This window comes from Molossus molossus, unplaced genomic scaffold (assembly GCF_014108415.1).
Source record: "Molossus molossus isolate mMolMol1 unplaced genomic scaffold, mMolMol1.p scaffold_m16_p_10, whole genome shotgun sequence".
In the NCBI taxonomy this organism is placed as follows: domain Eukaryota; kingdom Metazoa; phylum Chordata; class Mammalia; order Chiroptera; family Molossidae; genus Molossus; species Molossus molossus.
Window position 1 is genome coordinate 8767299 of NW_023425345.1, and position 19131 is coordinate 8786429.

General features: G+C 53.9%; 1 protein-coding gene across 1 annotated transcript in view; it reads left to right on the forward strand.

Annotated features, from left to right (window-relative positions):
- Window positions 1-19131, forward strand: part of LARGE1 (LARGE xylosyl- and glucuronyltransferase 1) — a 478500-nt gene that overhangs the window by 274006 nt on the left and 185363 nt on the right. Inside the window, exon 6 of the mRNA XM_036252192.1 lies at window positions 6513-6684. Coding sequence (XP_036108085.1) covers window positions 6513-6684 — 172 coding nt within the window. The remainder of the gene's footprint in view (window positions 1-6512; window positions 6685-19131) is intronic.

Genomic DNA, 19131 nt, shown 5'->3' on the forward strand with positions numbered 1-19131 from the left:
ATACTTCCACAGAGCACCAGAGTTCTCACAGTCCTGTGGAATGTGTGCTCTGTGTGTGTCCATTTTGCAGATGAAGAAGACTGAGGTCCATAGAGGTTTGAGTACTTACCCAGAGAACCCAACTTGTGAGCCACGGAGCCAGGATTCAAACCCAGGCAGGCTCCGGAGCACAAGCTGGTAACCAATTTAAAAGCCACTATCGAGCCTTTACCAATGCATTTAGCACGTGCCGGGGCCTCCGTTCCCCTGCCTCGTTTAGTGCTTTTCCAAATCTCATGCAGCATGTCTTATTTTATGTTTTCTCTTTACGTGAGGAGATCAGGCCGAGGGAGATGCCTTGCCGGTGGAGAGGTGGCGGGGTCCGGGTCTGGCATCCGGCCAGTGGACTCCCAAGCCTGCACTCCTTCCGGGGTGCCCTGTCCCCCAGAGTCCCCGCCCCACCCCAGCCCCTCAGCCTCCATTTCTCCACTGTGCTGTTCTGAACACACGTGTCGGTTGCCAAGATGACCACTCAGCAACAACGTGGCTTTTTCGAACATTCTGCCACCAGGATGAGTTCTCTCTCGTTTAATTTCTCAGGTGTCAGGGTGATTTGTAGTCCTCAGGAAAATATTGATATGGGTCAGAAATCTGTTTTGGGCCATAAATATTCCCAGGATGAGGAGGAAACTTCCAGCCTAGGGGTAGAAGGACCTCCTGGGAAGGGGGCAGGATGTGCTGCGATCATCCCTGTTTTACAGACAAGAACAGTAAGGCCAGAGACTCAGGAGCCAGGATGGCCGAGTCCAAGGCCTTTGCGTGGAGTCGCCATGGGAAGCAGTGCTGGAAGAGTGAAGATTTGGCGGGATGGGGCGGGGCCGGTGAAGACAGTGCGGTACCCCGGGCAGTGGAGGGCACGTCTGAGTAAGCCAAGGGAAGGAGAGAGAGAAACAGCACGTCAGGGGAAGATGTCTGGGGTGGGGGCATGAGAGCTGGGGTGAGTGGAAGGACTCTGCCCTCATCCCCGAACTTTGTGTTGGGATAACAACGCCTGGCCTTTAGACCAGTTGGGAGGGGTAGTAGTACAGCCCACAGAAAGCTCCTGCCACTCTGCCTGACCCCCGGTGAGCCCTCAGTAAATGCTGGATGACCCTGTCTGTCGTTACCATTGCTGGGGCAGCCCCGTGTCTCCTGGAAGTAACCTCTGCAAGTAGATATGACACCGTGACCGGATAAAACGAGCCGTTTCCCAGGTGTTCCCTTGTCCATTGATGGTCAGGAACCGGCATCACCATCTGGACCTCAGCTTCCTTCAGGCCCTCGGTTCTGAGCAGTCACCTGAGGCCGTGTCCTCTGCCCAGCCCCCGGCCTCCACTCATGGGGCCGCCTTGCTCCGACAGCCTGTGCCTTTCCCAGGGGCCACCCAGAGCCGATGAACCCCGGCATCACTTGCAGAACTTCCTCTCAGGGTTCACCCCCCAAGGAACAGGCAGCTGTGGCAAGACGAACCCCCCCTTTCAATAGAAACCCTAAAACCTGGGCCGGTGTATGCTCCTTCAGGTAAGTGCATTTGCTGGTGTTCTTGAGCCCAATTGCACTTTGGCTAATTGAATCTTAGAACATGCTGCTTAGAATTATTAACAGCCATCGCAAGGATAAGATGGCCATTAAAATAAGCCTAACTTTCACTTTTATTGTCATTTTAATTACAGGAACCCTTGGGTGTGTTTATAATGATAAAGAACATAAGTAGGATATTGCTCTGCCAGGGCCCTGGGTCAGTCTGCATGGTGCCCTGTGGGTTTTCGCACCTCCCCTTAGGGGACGGTCTTCCATCCACTGACCCGATGGCAGTGTCCCTGGTCCGATGGAAACTTACTGTGCGTGGGAGTGAGCTCAGTACCAGTGTGGATTGCACCAGGAGACTGCCCCAAAGGTTGCCTGGGTGACCAGCCCCACCCACACTTCCTCCTCCTAAAACCAAGGACAGGACATGCTGTCCCATTTGGGATCCAAGGTTCCCGGAGGTTCTTTGCCTTGCCTGAGGCCACACGACTTGTTCTCAGCGGACTGGCACCAAAGCCTCCGGCAGCCGGGCCTGTTCCACTGAACCACGCTGACCCCGGCCCTGAGCAGTTGCGGATGCTCCTGCTCCTAGTGGCGGAGAAGCTCCGAGGTAGCCTTTGAACTCTGCAGTCGTGCATATTCATCAAGCGTTTTCTGAGTAATAACTTGTCACCACGGTAAAAATGACATCATCCCTGCCTCCAGGACCTCCAGCCCAGAGTGGAGAGAGGCCAGCAAGGTTAGACACAGCGTGACAACGGACTGCGTGACAACGGACTGCGGGGAAGGAAGGCTAGCAGCCCGGCTGGAGCCCGCGCGCAGCCTGGGGCAGCCCCGAGGTGGCGGCGGGGGTGGTGGTGCCTTCTAAGTTGACACCTGAAGGAATCTCAGGATTTGGAGGGAGGCGGGGGGACGGGATGGATTTTATATGCTACTTCTAAGAGAATGAGTCATTTGTAATCAATGTATCTGCTTCTTACCACACATTCTTGCCTCTCCTAGATTCCGTCGTTTTCTTTCCGAACTCTTTTGAGTTCTTCTTTACCTCTAATTGCACACTCTGACTTAATTGATTATGTATTAAGTTGGGGACTTGGGGCAACATTCAGACCTGGGCTCATGTTGAGATTAATTTATTCCTGTAGTCCTCCTACAGGCTCAGCCAAGTGCCCCCCGTGTGTTAAAAATAAGTCCAGGAGTAGGGGCAACCTAATGAGACGGCGGAACCCAGTGCCCCGGTACTGTCTTCGCCAAGCTCCTGCTTTGCGGGTGGCCCACTCCGATGAGTACCTTAATCAGGGGTCCGATGACACGGCGTGTCTGTGCAGCAGGGACCAACGATTGCCAAGCTTCCGGCAAATTCTCAGGCCGGCTCTTGTGAGGAGGAGTTTTATCACTGCTGAGGGAAGTCCTCAGAGTCCTGAGGCCGCAGGTGGAATGAACTCCGAAGGGAGGATAACATGGTTTGGGGAAAGACTGCAGACCTCCTGATCGATTCCAACCCTGGCTTTGCCTCTTGCTTGCTGTGGAATTGCAGACAGATCACTCACCTGCTTGTGCCGTTCAACCCTCTGTTCGTCTGTCTGTCCAGCCAGCCAGCCACCCACCCAGCCCTCCCAAAGATATGCATTTTGCATCTATTATGTATGAGGTGTCATGCTTTGATTTTGTCATAATTTTTTTTTCTTTATTAATTTTAAAAAGAGGAAGGGAGAGGGAGAGAGAAACATTGATGAGAGAGAACATCAACTGGCTGCCTCCTGCATGTCCCCCACTGGGAATATGGCCCACAACCTGGGCATGTGCCCTGACCAGGAATCGAACTGGCGACCTCTTGGTGCATGGGTCGATGCTCAACCACTGAGCCACACCGGCCGGGCTGGTCTTGCCATAATGTAATGGCCGTGTTAGTTGTATGCGGTGAGTCCCTCCAGGTCCTCTGTCTCCCTCCTCCACCTGCTGTGTGCTCCATAGGCTGACACCTAAGAGTCGAATCTCTGAGCTCACTGGGTCTGTGCAGCAGCAGATCAGAGGGTAGGAGGAGGGAGAGGCTGAGATCTCTTTCCCTGTTCCATCCTGTGGGATTGTCACGGGAAGCCCATGTCCCTCTACTGAAGGTCACTGGTCCTGCCAGGTGGCTTATTCATATGGCTTTCTCTCTGGATTCCAGCAGCTGCTGGCATTGGCCCTTTGGGCCCTGGTTGGTAGGGCCCCCGACTTTTCCCCTCCCTGGGTGCTGCTCAGTCGTGTTACTGTGTCTAAGTTCTGCATACGCCCCAGTTCTTCATTGTTACACTGAACTCAGATTATCAGTTGGAGTGTGCTGTTTCCACCCACACCCTGACTGATACAAGGCAGGAAGCACTTAGAAATAGCTGCCTTTTATAAATGGCAGGCGCTCAGAAAGTCCAAGCAAACGTGCCCGAGTCGACAGTGGGACAAGGGACAAGGCCAGAATCTGAATCCAGGTGTGCCTGACTCCAGAACCCGAGGTATTGCGGACCCACTCCCAGAGACCCCGCCTTCTGCGGAAGCCGTTCAGGAGGCTTGGCTGCCGGGAACACCTGCAAGGGGGAGGGGCGGGGAGTTAGGGCCTTTGTTCCCTGGGGGTCTTCTGTGCACCTAGCTCTCCAGGCCTTGCATCTTCTTTAATTTCAACATCAACCATGTGATGTAGGCAGCACCTCCGTTTTATAGGTGGAGAAACTGAGGCTTAGAGAGATCACAGCTTTAGTGGGGCTGGAGTCCAGATTTTAACTTTCGTTTGTTTCCTTCCCTCCTCCGTGCTGCCCAGGTGCAAGGTGACAGAGACTCTGACCCAGGGTTCCAGGTTGTTTTTCTTGAGATCGACAGATGGTGAATAGTTCAGTCCATCGGTTTCTGGGGTGGTTTTTTTCTGGTCAGCGTTCTACTGATTTACGCAAAGGACCATTGTAAAACTGAGAATAAGGAGTGGCAATGATGTTTTCAAGTAAACTGAAGATGAACGCATCCTCTGGGCCGGGTTTGAGAGGTGGAGTGGATCTGATGAGTTGTAGGGGTCCTTTCTCAGAGCTTTCCCAAATCAGCGGCTGTGTTCCTGCCTCACCAGGTCTCCTTGTGCTTAAAATGAGCGCAGCGCCCCCTGGCTGGTGTGGCTCGGTGGGCTGAGCGTCGTGCCAGACAGAGCACAGGCCCGGGTTGCAGGCTCCATCTCTGGTGGGGGCATGCAGGAGGCAGCCGATCGATGTTTCTCTCCCTCTCCCTCTCCTTTCCTGTCTCTCTCTAATATCAATAAAAGCACAATTTTTTTAAAAAGAATGTATCGGTTAGTTTTTCTTTAGAACAGTAGTAGTTCCTTTTAAAATGTTGAAAAATGAAGATTAGTTAAATATGTGTGTGTTCACACACACACACACACACACACACACGCTGCTATCTATCTGTCAATCACACATCGTGCCAAAATAATCACCATTAGAAATTGGATGGCGTGCTTCTATTTCTTCTTTCTCTGCATAAATTTGTGTGGTATGTTCTGTGTTGTTTGATTATATACAGGGGTTATTCAGTAAAAGCCATTTTAAAGCTGGCTTTTTTCTTTGAACATCGTATGCAAATTACCTTTCAGTACATCTTAGTCTACATTGCAGATTGTAGAGTATGCTGTCAGTTTCTCGTTGTTAAATTTGACGCTATTTCTCTAGAACAGGGTCCTCAGAATGGAATTAGAGGGACAGGGATGACTGTTGTGTGGAATCTTTAGAAGGTGGCCCCGTTTTTCATCGAAGATTCGCATTCCAAAGGTCAGCTTCTCTGGGAGGAGGGTGAGCTTTGGCTCCACACAGCTCCTCATGCAGCGAGGATGGGCCCCACCCGCAGTCCCCTTCCTGTGCCACCCGTGCCTCCGAAAGCTTTCATCACACTGCTGTTGTGTATTCTTCCTCGCCTTGACCTTGGGTACCAGGTAGAAACAAACAGTGTGACTTGCTTTCAGCTCTACCCACCTGTAGGACATTAGTTGTTACAGCAGGTGAGGTTGTCAGGGATGGCCCTCTGTGGGCTCATTGGGCACCCGCGTGCGCACGTGTGTGTGTGTGTGTGTGTGTGTGTGTGTGTGTCTTGTTACCCGGTGAAGGGCGTTGCATAGATTATGACCAGTCTCTCCTCCTGTGTTTGTGTGAGAACCAAGAGAAAGTAGCAACACTAATTGATTTAATGACAGTTTTAAAAAGTAGATAAGCAGAAGCTTTATTAATACCACTAAGTAGTAATATTTAATGATTAAAAGAAATATGTCTACCTAGAAAGAAAGTAGGTGTTGTTCGCAAAACATATATATATATATATGTATATATATATGCTCTGATTCATTTCGTACTTTTATTTCTTTTTGAAAATTTTTTGATGAAGGTATTATAGATGTCCTCCTTTTCCCATTGACACCCTCCTTCCTGCTCCGCCCTCGCCCCTTTCCCCTCACCCTCTTCCCACACCCCTTCCCCCTCCCCCCTCCCTATGTCCCTTCCCCCCACCCCCTGCACCACACTGGTGTCTGTGTCCATTGGTAATCCAGCAAGGCTATAATTCAAAATTGAAGGTGAAATAAAGAGCTTGGCAGACAAAAAAGGCTAAAGAGTTTATTTCTTCTTTTGTGTATGTTCTTATTTTCTCCTACAAGCCTACCCAATTTCTGTAATAACAAAAATGTTATTTTTCAAATCTGAGCATAATGTTTACAAGTAATAGTTATTGTATAAATATTGCTTTTCCTCTCCCTTGATTCAGATGCGTTTTCTCCCCCCCCCCCCCCAAATTTCACATGCCAAACTGCCAATGATATGAACACACCTGGAGGAAAACATTCATTCATTTATTCAACACATTTGTATTGGATGCTTCTTAGGCACTATTACAACGTTTATGCAAAAAAAGGAAGGTGGTGATTTTTGTATCTTTCTTCTCCCTCTCTCCCCTGCCCTGTGCAGTCTGAAGTTTCCTGGATCCCCAACAAACATTACTCCGGGATTTACGGTCTGATGAAGCTTGTCCTGACCAAGACTCTTCCCGCCAACCTGGAGAGGGTCATTGTCCTCGACACAGACATCACCTTTGCAACGGACATTGCAGAGCTGTGGGCCGTGTTCCACAAGTTCAAAGGTAATCGTAGCCCTTCTTTTTCTGGTGTCTTTGAAGGTGTGACATGCCAAGAACCGTACAGCCGTCCCTCGCCACGTCGCGCTTCGACTTTCACGGTAGAGTGAAGGCACGAAGCGGCGAGGGACGGCTGTACAAGTAAAAAATCCTACTTCGCGGAAATTCACTCATCGCAGAAATTCACTCATCGCGGTAGAGTCTGGAACTGATTAACTGCAATAAACAAGGGCCGACTGTAATCGTTTTTTTTTAATGTGGGGTGAACTTTTAATGAGGTCATATTAACGAAGTGGATAAGGAATGACAGATGCAGATATGGTTGAGTATCAAGTCTACTGGCGTTTGAAAAACCTTGAACTGGAATTTGCATTTTTTTAGTAAATGAAGAGGTGAGGCCTATGTTCCTGGGAAACCCCTTCAGGGTGCTTTGTTAGAGATCATGATCAAAGGTGTGTATTTGTTTGCAGATGATGGAGCGTTGACTTACCCTGTAGAGACACACATTTGTGGGGTTTCCCTTTTTACCAAATGAGGCTTTGATTACAGAGAAAGCCTGTGAGGTGGTGGGGGTGCCTCTTGATGATAGAGCCTTTGGAAATGTCCTATGGCCTGTGCTGTTATTTACATCGTAGTTTGTTCTTTGTCCGCTTTGACTCAGCACTTCGAGTGTCAGCCTGTGAACCAAAGACTCGCAGGTTTGATTCTGGTCAAGAGCATGCACCTCGGTTTCAGTTTGGATCCTCACCCTGGTCTGGGCAGTGCAGGAGGCAACCATTTGATGTGCCCCTCTCACGTGGATGCTTCTCTCTTTCCCTCCCTCCCTCCCTCCCTCTCTGTCTGAAGGTAAATGGAATATCCCGGGGTGAGGATTTAAAGAGAAAAGGGGTGCGGGCATGTACGTTTGGCTGTACAGGATGTTCCTTCTCCTTGGCTGTTACTGCAGCTCTTGCCAGGCCTGGAGGGATGTGAGAAGATGGGGTGGGAAATCGTGAGCCCAGCAGGGGTGCTCAGCTCCAGAGCAGTGACAAGCCGGCAGAAATCTCGGGCTCGTCACAGCCTTGCCCCAGATGTCGTCCTTGAATTGCAGGATTTTAAAAATTCTCCAAGTATTAGACGGAGACAGCGAGAGAGAACTTTGGCAGTGAGATTTTCTTTTCTTTATTTTTTTTTTTTTTTCGTTTTCTTTTTTAAATCGCATGCTGGCTTTGGGGTTTAAAACTCTTCTTACCTCTTCTACAACTCCTTGTCCTCTGAAGGTGACATACCACTTAGTGATTTTAAATGATGGCATTTTCATAAATCGCAGGATATTTCACTTGGTTTCTGCTTCAGTCACGGAAAGGAGGGCCAGTCCCTCGTCTGCTCTGGTCTCTGCCTGCCTCCTCCTGGAGCCTCTTAGCTCTGGAGTAATTGGAAGAATTCCCGGCCCATCACGCAGAAGACACGCTGACCCTCAGACTCCTTCCTAGTCGGGATCAAAACCTACTTTCCTGCACCGTGTCAGTAAGGACATTCAGAAAGACGTCCTTGGCAGGAGTGCCGCCGCGGAGTGTGTCCCAGCTTCTGATCTCCGTCAGGGAGTGCTTGGCTCTGCCGCGTTTCAGGGCGAAGGGAAGCCCGGCGGGAAGCGGGCTGTGCCCAGCGCCGAGACCAGAGTGCCGTGTGGCCTCCTTACGCATCTCTTTCAAGTTCCCCGTCGTGTCTGCGTGTTTTTCCGATCTAACAGAACTCCCTGGGGGCAGGTTTTTAAATAATGAGGTGGTATTTTATTCCAGCTTTGTGCTGATAGTCCGTCTTCAGCGACGTGCTCATTGAGCGGACACCTGCGTCCCTGCGGGCGGTCAGGCGGAGCGTGAGCAGTGGAGGGGAGAGAGCGTCCCGGGCTCCTGAAGGGCGGCAGAGAGGCAGCCGGGAGAGCCCCGCAGAGGAGGGCCGGGCACGGGCTGTCCTGCAGCGAGGGCCGGGCCTGGTGCAGTGGGGCCCACATTCCCCTTGGGGCTGACGGACTTCGTACTCCAGCCGCTGGGGTGCTGCTGCAGAGGGCCCACAGCGCTCAGCCCTGTTTGGAGGTGGCCTCAGGTGAGGGGACTCACCTGCCCGTGGCCACGCCCCCTTCCTGGGGCACCCCGTATCATGCAAAGACTGATGAACATAGAATCCTGCAGGATCCGCCGAGCACGCCCTTGAGACGGCCTTGCTGCGGCTGGGTTTCTCCCTCTGCCCAGTCCTGCCTTCTCCCCTGGGCCTGCACAGAGGCTGTCCCCAAGACCTCTCCCTAAACCAGCCTCCTGCATGGAGCTCCCCGTCAGAGTCGGCTCGCGACAAATCCGGCCCGCGGTCTGCATTTCCAGCTCCACGGCTCCCTTGGCGAACACGTGTAAGTCGGCAAAGTCACTGGGACAGGTGGTCACTAATGATCGGAGGAGAGCACACGTACGCGGGCCGGGCTGGGGCCTGGCGGAGAGCAAGCGAGGCCCCGCAGCCTGCAACCACACTCGCGGACTCGTGCTTCGTCCCAGGTGTCCCCGGGGAAGGCCAGGCTCCGGCTGCTCCCGGAGGATCTGGTGGGCTCTGCCGTCCGGGGCGGGGCGAGTGTGCGGCCCACGGTCAGCACGGGGTCGGCTGCATTTTGTCTGTTCGCTCTTCCGCGGTCTGTATCAGTGGGTGTTAGGGCCCCCTGCACAGAGGAACGTTTCGAGGGCGCTGTTACCTGAGCCGTGGAACGTTCGTGCCGTCCGGGAGCTCCCAGACAGGGCCAGCCGCTGGCGTCTGTGTCTCTCGGCAGCCCCGGAGGATGGAAACATCGGAGCTTTGCCCAGGCTCACCCTGACTTCCTGAGAAAGTACGGAGGTGGAAAGAAAACCAGTAAGCTCTTCTCTGCTCCGTGTGGCACTCTTCTGCACAAGATTGGGGTGGTTTTTGTTTTTCTAAACTGGACCACTTAGAAGCCAAGTCGGGGAACAGGAAGATGCCCTTAGGACAGGCCCACAGACAGAATGTTCTGATCCAAGACGGAGAGGCCCCTCTCCTGAGGGCGATTGCTGGCGACATCGGCCCCGGGAAGCCCTTCGAGTGACAGCAATGCAGTTAGGCCTTGTTACCAGATCTGTTTTAGACCAACTTGTTATCTGGGGCGGCAGCCAGGCTTCTGTTCAGATCAGCGTACCCTTGACTCCTTCCTGGTGCCTAGGGCTCCCCCGCCCCTGGGTTTGTTGTGTGGAGACGTAGCAAGTAGCCTTTGAGTCGGGGCTTGCACCCCTTCTCAGCCTCTCCCGAGGGCAGCTTTGGGGGTGCCTCCTGCGCATGTCCACATGCTTCCTGACCTCATCAGTGGCCCACATCCCTGTGGAGCCTGCTGCAACCAGGGGGGTATTGTCAGAGCCCCAGTCCTCAGCAGGAAGACACGGGCACGCCACTGGTGGCTGGAATCAGGAGTTGCCTGTTCCATCATGTTTACCAAGCTTGCAAGTTTCCTTACTATGGGGAATGTCGCAGGAATAAAAGAAGCCCAATCCCCAACCCCTGTGAGTGTTGTTTGAGTAGGGGAGGGTCACAGTGAACGAGGGAAATACGTAGAACAGGAGACGGCGATTGATGCTCTTAGGGGATTAGAGAAAGGGGTGGGGACACCTGGGTGCACCTGTGTGTTGTAACATTCAGATGGGGTGGGTGGTCATGGAAGGTCTAAAAGAGAGTGACATGTGAACAGTCACCTGAAGAAGGTAGGAAAGCAAGGACGCCCCGGGTCTGGAAGAGCGGCCTAGACATATGGAGCAGCAAGGGTCAAGTTTCGGAGGTTACGAGCCTGGCCTGTTTGGGGAACAGGGTGGAGGTTAGAACGCAGCAGCGTGAACCCAGGAGAGGGCGGGACCGACGAAATCGGATCACGGGTGTCATCTGTAGGGCCTGGGAGGACGGCGCCTTCCCCTCAGTGAGAGGAGAAGCTGTGAGCAGGAGGGACATGACCTGGTGTCTGTTGTTAATGGACCATCCGCCGCCCTTTGGAGAGACAGAGGGAGCAAGGACACCATTTAGGGGACTCTGTAGAGCTGTCCGGAAGAGACAGGGCATTGGCTCAGACCTGGGTGGGTCCGTGGAGGTGAAAGACTTCCTCAAATTAGGGATAGGTCTTGAAGGCCGAGTCGTCCAGATGTTCCGTTGGCGGGAGGTGGAGAGGGACGGTGATGGGAAGGGATGCCCTCCGGGTGGCATGGCAGACCTCACCGTGAGACAGAGGACCGCGGAAAGAGCCCTTGTGGGGAGAGCCCGGAGTTCGGTTTGGGGCACTTTCGTTGGAGATGCCCAGTCTGGTGTCCACATGGACGCGGTGAGGAGGCAGGTGCACGGAGTTGGTAGAGCACAAGGAAAGGAACTCACGTTTCTGTTCCAGGTACTGAGCTAGAAGCTTGGCACATTCGGAAAGCAAAATAAAGTGAGCCCACGAGAGGGGACGTGACGGGTCATGCTCAGAACTGTCACCGGCGGTGCCGAGCCCCGGACTGTTTGGCTTCAGGGGCCCTGCTCTCCCTCCTGCCCCTGCCCGGGCGTTCTGGTGCGTGGGGGCGGCGATGCCCACTGACCGGGAGGCAGGTCCGCCTCTAGTTCAGGTGTGACCTCTGATCGTGGTCACCCACGCGCGACCCCTAGGGGCCATAGCTGTTCTGCACAAAGAATTGAAAATGACATCTGATTTCAGCCATCTGGGGAAGCCGTCATGAAGGCAAAAATAATAAACACACATCCATAATTTGAAGCTTTTCGAAGAAAGCCATGCTGCAGAGTCAAGAGGTCATTGTTCCATTGAAGGACAAACGCCTTCCCTTTAGGAAGGGCATGTTGCCGTGATGTCACGTTCTGGCCCCAGACAGGGGCACCGGCGGGCCCCCCCTCCCCCCCTCACAGAGCCACGGGGTGGGGGGGGTCACGCCAGCAGGTGTCTGTAAGAACCTCACTGACCACTGCGGACTAATTATAGCTAACCTGTGAGTTCCTGACTCGGCACCAACGACTCTGGTAGGCTTTTAGGGGTGAACTCTAATCGCTCGAAGCTCCCACGAAGTCATTACTGTTAATGTTCCTATTGACAGGCTTGGGAGCCGATGCTCAGGGAGGCAAAGTCACTGGCCCTGGGCCTCCGCTCTTAGGTTGTACAACTGGGATCTGAACTCAGGTCATCCAAGTTCAAATCCAGTGCTGTCGCCCCTGCACCCTACACTCCTCAGAAGAGAAGCTTGGAGTCTCTCGGGAGGGACCACGTTAGATGTGACGGAACGCCAGGTGGCCGTGGAACCATGTGGGGCAGCGCCGAGGGGTACGGCCTGCAGAAGCCAGAGGTGGAGAGTGTGGCTTTCCCAGGGCCTGAGATGTAAAACCTTGGTCTCCAGAATTCTGGCCCCGCTTGCGCCTTCCTCAACATCGTCCTCCAAGGGGCTGCGGCCCCGAGAGCTCCACCGGGTACTCAGCGTGGCTCGGTGGACGAGCCCGGACCGGGCTCACCAGGGACCTCTGACCACAGCTACCCAGCGTCTGGGGTCCCGAATGAACGAGGGACCGTGCCAGCAGGGTCGTTGTGGGTGACGCGCGAGGCACGGGCCTTCCCCTTCCCCGTCGGTCTTCTCTGAGGGCTCCGCCAGGGGGCGCGAAGGAATGGTGAGTGTGTCTGCGTGGGCGCCCTGCAGCTGTGCCCACGAAGCCACGGGCGCGGGGTGGCCACGCGTGGGAAAGCGGGCTTTGAAGAACCAGGGAAAAGACACTTGTAGAACTTCTGTGAGTACGATCACTTGCCTTGAAGGCGGTTTCAGACACTCTTGACATTTCTTCAGGTTTCGTCTTTACTTTTTGCCTTGCGCTGGCTTGGCCCGCCGCCCCTTCCCCTCCGTTCTCCCCCCCCCCCCTCCATCTCCCCGTCTCTCAAGGGACTGGTGGAGGAGGAAAAGCTTTGCAAAGGAAGACACCGTGTTCCAAACCCCTGCTGTATATCACCAGGGGGTGCCCTCACCCCGCACCTGGAGAAGGAAAGGACTGGCATCTTCACAGAGGTGTGAGGTGTTACCCTGGTGCAGGGAGTCCCCTTCTTTTTCCCTCCTGTCTCTGGGTTCGTCTCCTGTGTCCCTTCCCTTTGACTTGCTCACCTCCTCCCCTCCCTTCACCTGCCTCCCAGTGAAGCTGTGTCTGCCCCACCCCAAGCCAGGCAGATGCCCCTGGTTGTGGCCGCTGCCCCTCCTCGGCCGATCTCACACCTGCTCCCAACTCTTCCCGAACATGAGAGACCGTTTGCCGCAGGAGAGGAAAACAGAAAACTTGAAAGATAGGCTTCTCAAATAAAGTGCTTTACAGTGACACCAACAGCCCACGTCTTCAAGGGGGAAGTGCTGTTAGAATTTTCTGGAAAAGGGGGTGCTGGGCCGGAGGCCTTCGTCGTGCATCAAGGGGTCCCAGGGAAAGGATGGGCCTGTGCCGTAGTTTTAAGCCTTCTCCTGCACCCCTCCTAGTGATACAGTTCCGACCTCGCCGCCGGTTTTCATTGTCTGTGTCAACTTCTAAATCCGAGCTGATTTTCCTCTTGGAAAACCACCGCCTGAGACTTGGTTCCCTCCTCATCTGCTTCTCCTTCCTTCATGCCACTTGGGCTGCCCCCCACCCGGAACCCAACACCAGCCCGGCTCCCTCTCAGTTCTTCCGTTTGACAAGCCGAGATGCTCACCGCTGGGAACATCAGGAATTTCATTCCTGGCAAACAGGGTAGAGAGGTTTTAATTATTTTCAGATTAACTCTGAAGTGATCTGCCTTCTCTCACTATATTAGAAACATCACTCAACTTCAACTTTTTCAGTGGTGGCTCTATAAAAACGGGGGAATAATACATTAATAACTTCCCTATAAGCTTTATTTGGGTACTAAGTCAGGAAACAGCTCTGCCTCGCACAGCACTAATAAAACGATGCTCCTGTTTATTCTTCTTTGTCTTCTTCTTCTTCAACCTGAAACTCCTGAGAGATGGGGTACAAGAAGCCTGCCTGTTTCCCCCCTCCCTTGGGCCTCTTCCCCTCCTCCCTCCCTGCTCTGCCTCTCACATTCATTCAATCACTCCTTTTATTAATTCATTATCTTTTGAGCCCCTGGACCTGCGCTAGACCCTGGGGATAAAACAGTAATAATGCTGATTCCTAGGAACTGGTCTGTGCGTCAGGCAGGGGGCTGTCTCATTTAGTCTTTAACTCCGTCGCTTGGGATCACAGAAGCCTGCATGGAAGCCAGGCTGAGCCCACGCTGGTTATGATTACTTATGAAGGGGGCTGTAAGCACAGACCCAGGTACCCCGGGCACTGCTGCTTTACCTGGTTCATCGTGTGTCGTTCCTGCTGATGCCTGAGCACCAGGAGGGCAGAGTTCTTTGTCCTCCTGTCCCCATGGTTTCATAACAGCTAGAACAGTGTCGGCAGAGGGCGGGTGCTCAGGAGACATTTGCTGAATAAATCAGCAAACAAAGCGTGTGATTCTAGGTGACTTGAGGGGTGAGAAGTATTGCAAGATAAGCATGAAGGGTTTTCTGTGTTCCGGCTTGAGTCTTACCCAGACGTCATTGAAAGGTAGCTCAGAGATTCCGGTGCAGAGAGAAAGGCTCGGATGTTCAGATCTGAGCGGGGCCCTTGGCTGCAGTGTGGGGGATGGTCTGAGCGCTGAGGCAGGCAACCAGCACCTTGAAAGAAAGTTTTGGCAATAGGTAGGAGATTGGCTACTGCACAAGTCCAAGCAAGGTGACGGTGGCCCATATATGCAGGATACTGCCCCTGGGGGCAAGCAAATGGACCGAAACCAGTTGGATAGTGCCGGGTGATGAGTTTCACTGGGCCACGAGTTTCGTCTTGGACACGCAGACACAGGACAGAAAGGTCTGTGTCTTCACAGAACAGGTCCGGGCTGGAGGTGTCTTCAGGTGCTTCCTTTTTGGAACTAAAGTAGAGCTTTTTAGTATTAAAATAGATGTTCTCACGGGTTATTACGGTTTCCTCTTCTGGACTTTTAGTTGTGTCCCATTGTAGAGCCAGGGATGGTAGCCCTGTGCCCCTGGTCCTGAAGGGAGGGCGCTGGGTTTGCTGGTTCCAACGGACAGCTAAGTGGATGATGCAGACCGTCGTGAGCAAGTACACAGGCTGGGCACGGCGGGCAGGCTGGCAAGGCGGGCAGGAAGGGCTAGGCGGGCAGGCGGGGCTAGGTGGGCATGCGGGGCTAGGTGGGCAGGAAGGGCTAGGCGGGCATGCGGGGCGAGGCGGGCATGCGGGGCGAGGTGGGCAGGAAGGGCTAGGCGGGCAGGCGGGGCTAGGTGGGCAGGCGGGGCGAGGCGGACATGCGGGGCTAGGTGGGCAGGAAGGGCTTGTTGGGCATGTGGGGCCAGGCGGGCAGGCGGGGCTAGGCGGGCAGGCGGGGTGAGGTGGGTAGGTTGGTGATGCGGGATGGGTGAGCTGTGATTAGTGAGGAGGAGGAGCAGAGCGAATGCTGAGCAGATTCATCTGAGGAGAATTTGCTGAAATCACCCGTCGGGTCAGGAGCCCCGGATTCTGCAGCCCACACCCAGGGAGTGAGGTCAGCCCCGCCTCAGTCTGCTAAGGCCGCATCAAGCCAGCCACATCCCAATGCCAGCATGCTCTCAGGGTGGACAGAGCGGCCACACTGCTGCCTCTCCAAGACCCCTGACCTCTGCCACCTGTGTGCTTTCCTAAGTGCACGGGGGCCATGCTCCCCGCAGGTGAGCTGGAGGACACGCTGAGGCTCATCGGGAGGGAAGACCCATTTCTGGAAGTGGCTGGAAGTCTGTCCCTCCCCTCTTCCTTGCCCAACGCAAGTGGGACCCAGGCGTCCAGGCCTTTCCTTTGGGTTGGCCCCCACCCTCTCGCCATCTCTATCACCTTGGCACCACTCAGATCTCTGACCTTCTGTTTCTTTGCGGCAAAGGTGGCCCGATCATGCTCAGAGGGCTCTGCTGTGATCGCCATGGGACTGGATACGCATAAAGGTCATCGCGCAGCACCTGACACAGGGAGCCCCGACCGTGTGTAGCTGCTGCTGTTACTAACATTAGGCTCATCTTGTTGTCCTCACAATAGGGCACCTGTCTACGCACCGAAAAGATTCCGGATGGGAGGACTTTGATAGTACAGGGGACAGTACTAGTCCTGCATGAGTAAGGAGACTCCCCAAGGAACCTCCATTGGGACGGGGGAGGCGGCCCGGGGAGCAGCTCCTGAGAATCAGAGCCAGGACTTGGTCCGCGTTGGAAGGAGCCACCGCGCTTACGGTGGGGAGAGCGCAGGCTGTGGAGGGCACAGTCCCACGACCTGTCTGTCCCGTGCACCTTACACTTGAGCTGCTCGGTCTCGGGAACAGTATTTCGGAAGCAAACTACGTAACTCACCTAGTACTTTGCAGGTATTTGTTATCCTGTCTCAGTTCTCCGAGGTGGGGTTTTCACCTTGTACGGTTTCTGCAATCCACGTGCCTTACAGAAGCAGCTGGACAGGCGGTCTTTTCCCCTGGAAGACGTTTCGCTCTTTCCTACAATCCGCCGCCTCTCCGGATCCAGGAAACATGGTGCTATTATTTTTATTAGGGTTATTTCCCTGGCTGCTCCTTTTGTCTTGGAACAGCGGCAGAGGGCTGCAGAGCAGGGAGGACTCAGACTGGGAAGAAAGCACTGAATGGGGAGGCTGATGCGATCGATACAAAAGAATTTTAGGGTCTTAGCAGGACACTCCGTGATTGCCTTTTCTTGTGTGGCCACACGGTCCTCAGACATTTGTGCTGCTGCTATTTTTGGAAAAGACATCACATGTGTCTCACACGTGGCAACAGTTACCATCCTGATGGGCCCTCCCACTGGGGAGACCACTGCTTATGTCCTGGAGCTGAATCTTTACATATATTCCGACACCAAGAGCTGGGAGGTCAAGGGACCTGGAACAGAAACATTTTAGATGTTTTCGTTTCGAACAGTTCAGGAAGAGATATTGAAAGCATAAGCGTTAAACCTAGGACTCCAGGACAACGCTGTGCCCGGAGCCTCCTCTCACTCATTCGGACATTCAGTAAACATTGGCCGAACCCCTACTTGGTACCAGATGGCAAGTCATCCTCTCTAATGCTCCATCCGTTAGAAATTCCTGTGACTAGCTCATCCTTCTTGGAGAAAATCAGATGCTTCTGGGAACATCATGGGTTGCTTGCCATTCATGTGAATTATTTAGCTAGGTTGCTTTCCTAGCATTTGAAGGTATCAGCTGCCCCGAGTCAAGGGGACTTGGTGAACGGAGCTCTGGTGGATGCACAGAGGGGGCAGAGCTGTCCTGCGTCCTTCTGAGGGAGGGGACCTAGTGAAGGCACAGGGGACTCCGGGGGGTGGCAGTGACTGGTGCAGAGCAGAACGGGGAGTGGGGCAGGAAGAAGCAACATCTGTTGCACAAATGTATGGAGACAAAGACAGAGCCCATCTTTAGAGTCATGTGCTCTGCAGAGAGCCAATTATTTTTCTTGTTTGCTCTGAGTATCTTGTCCAGAAGGGCCTTACGTGCAGGTTGGCGCTACCTGTGGTCCATGTGAGCAACTGATCTAATAGGATTAACGGGCATGTGAGGGCCGAGCCACAACCTGATGACCGTGTCCCGCTGTGTTCTCTGAGCAGTGCTTCCGTTTGCAAGGTGGAGGGTGGCGTTCCGTGTCAGAATCACCGGCTGGGGTTTTCCAAGTTGCAAAGGTCCCAGGCCCGCTCCCCTTTCCCACCAACAGCCTGGACACCCCCAGGGACCTGAGAATCGCGGCTTCAGTGCAGGTTTCTCCACCTCGGCACCGACCCTTGGGGCTGCGTCGTCTTCACGGAGGGCGCCGTCCGAACGCTGCAGGGTGGTCAGCCTTGGCCCCGGTCTCTGCTGAGTAGCACCCACCTCCCCCGCTGTGATAACGGAAACAATGGCCGCATCGCTGCGTTCCCCCGCGGCCCGGTCTTTCTCTGCCGAGACCCCTCGTAGCTCTTCGTCACTGAGGAAGCCCATCCGGATGGTCAGCGCGGTGGTGGTGCTGTTCAGTGGTTAATGATGAAAGGGGATGGGAGCTTCCACAGTTGGTGTAGCGCCTCAGACCTTGCAGAGCCCTAACCAGGTGCTGGCTGTGTGGCTTCCCGAAGCAGCCTGGGCTCAGGCTCCCTCTGGGTGTGCTTCACACACCCTTGGCCGCCTCCACTGTGCGCCTTTCAGATGCACGAACCGTGAATCTTTCCTTCCAGAGCCCAGACCGGCGGCCGGCGGTGAAGATCCTTGTTCGGGTGATAAATAAACGCATCCGTCTCCCTGTACCTGGCAGGATCCAGGAGACCGAGGGAGAGCATGATTGAATCAACCGGACTCGAAAGCATCTGCCTCCCTAGCAGGCCAGGGGTTCGGTCAGATCCCCCTGGAATTTAGGAGCTCTCCTCACAACGACAACAGGGACCGAAGTGCCGCTCGTCTGAACTCCCCGAAGGGAGGAGACCGCGTGTCATTCTGTGACCCGCACAAGGACACAGCTCTTCTCTCCTAAGTGTATGCACATAGATTAGTAGCAGCATCTAATATGTGACAAGGACGAACGTGGCCTGTCCGGGAAGACAAATGGCTGTTCTGGTCCATGCGGCGCGCCGGGCTTGCCCATCTGGAAGAGCGCGGTGGGCAGAGCGGTGTGCGTCTCTCCCCGGAGCTGGATGGGGGCACCCAGGGCGCTGGCCGCCAGCCTAGGACCAGGTGAAATACCCTGAAGCAAAAGCATATTTTCCCACCAGCCATCATCTCCATTACAAGAGGCAGCTCTGGCTTCCTCCTTCCTGGTTTGCCACTCCCTGCGACTTAGGGACAAAGGAAGCAGTTGGGCCCTCTCTTCCTTCCTGCCCAGAGGGCAAGAAAGACCCCAGGTCACATCCCTCTCTTCCTTCCTGCCCAGAGGGCAAGAGAGACCCCAGGTCACATCCCATGATAGCAGAGAATTTTACAAGAGTAAAAAGAAAATTTCTCAAATCCAGCCAACAGTCCTCTTTTTCTTTTTGCAATGATGAGATACTAGACTAAGAAAAGGTGGTCGCCATGGAGGGGTGGGGAGTGGGGAGGAGGGGCTGGGACGGAACTTACTTTTTTTTTTTTAAGTGAACTTGAAAATTCTGGGATGATTTTGATGTTTAGAACAATTATAAAAATAGTTAGGAGTTCCCATATACTTTGTAGCCTGTTTCCTTTATTATTATGGTTACATTTCAGGGAGACTTGCTTTTACCAGATACAGTCCGGATTGCATGTAGTCTGGGTGTTCTCCATGTATCAGCTCCTGCAGCCCCACAACAGTCCTCACAATCCCCACCTTACAGGAGAGAAAATTGAACACTTAAACAGGTTAAAGGATATGCTGAAGTCACGTGACTAGTGAGGGGCAGAGCC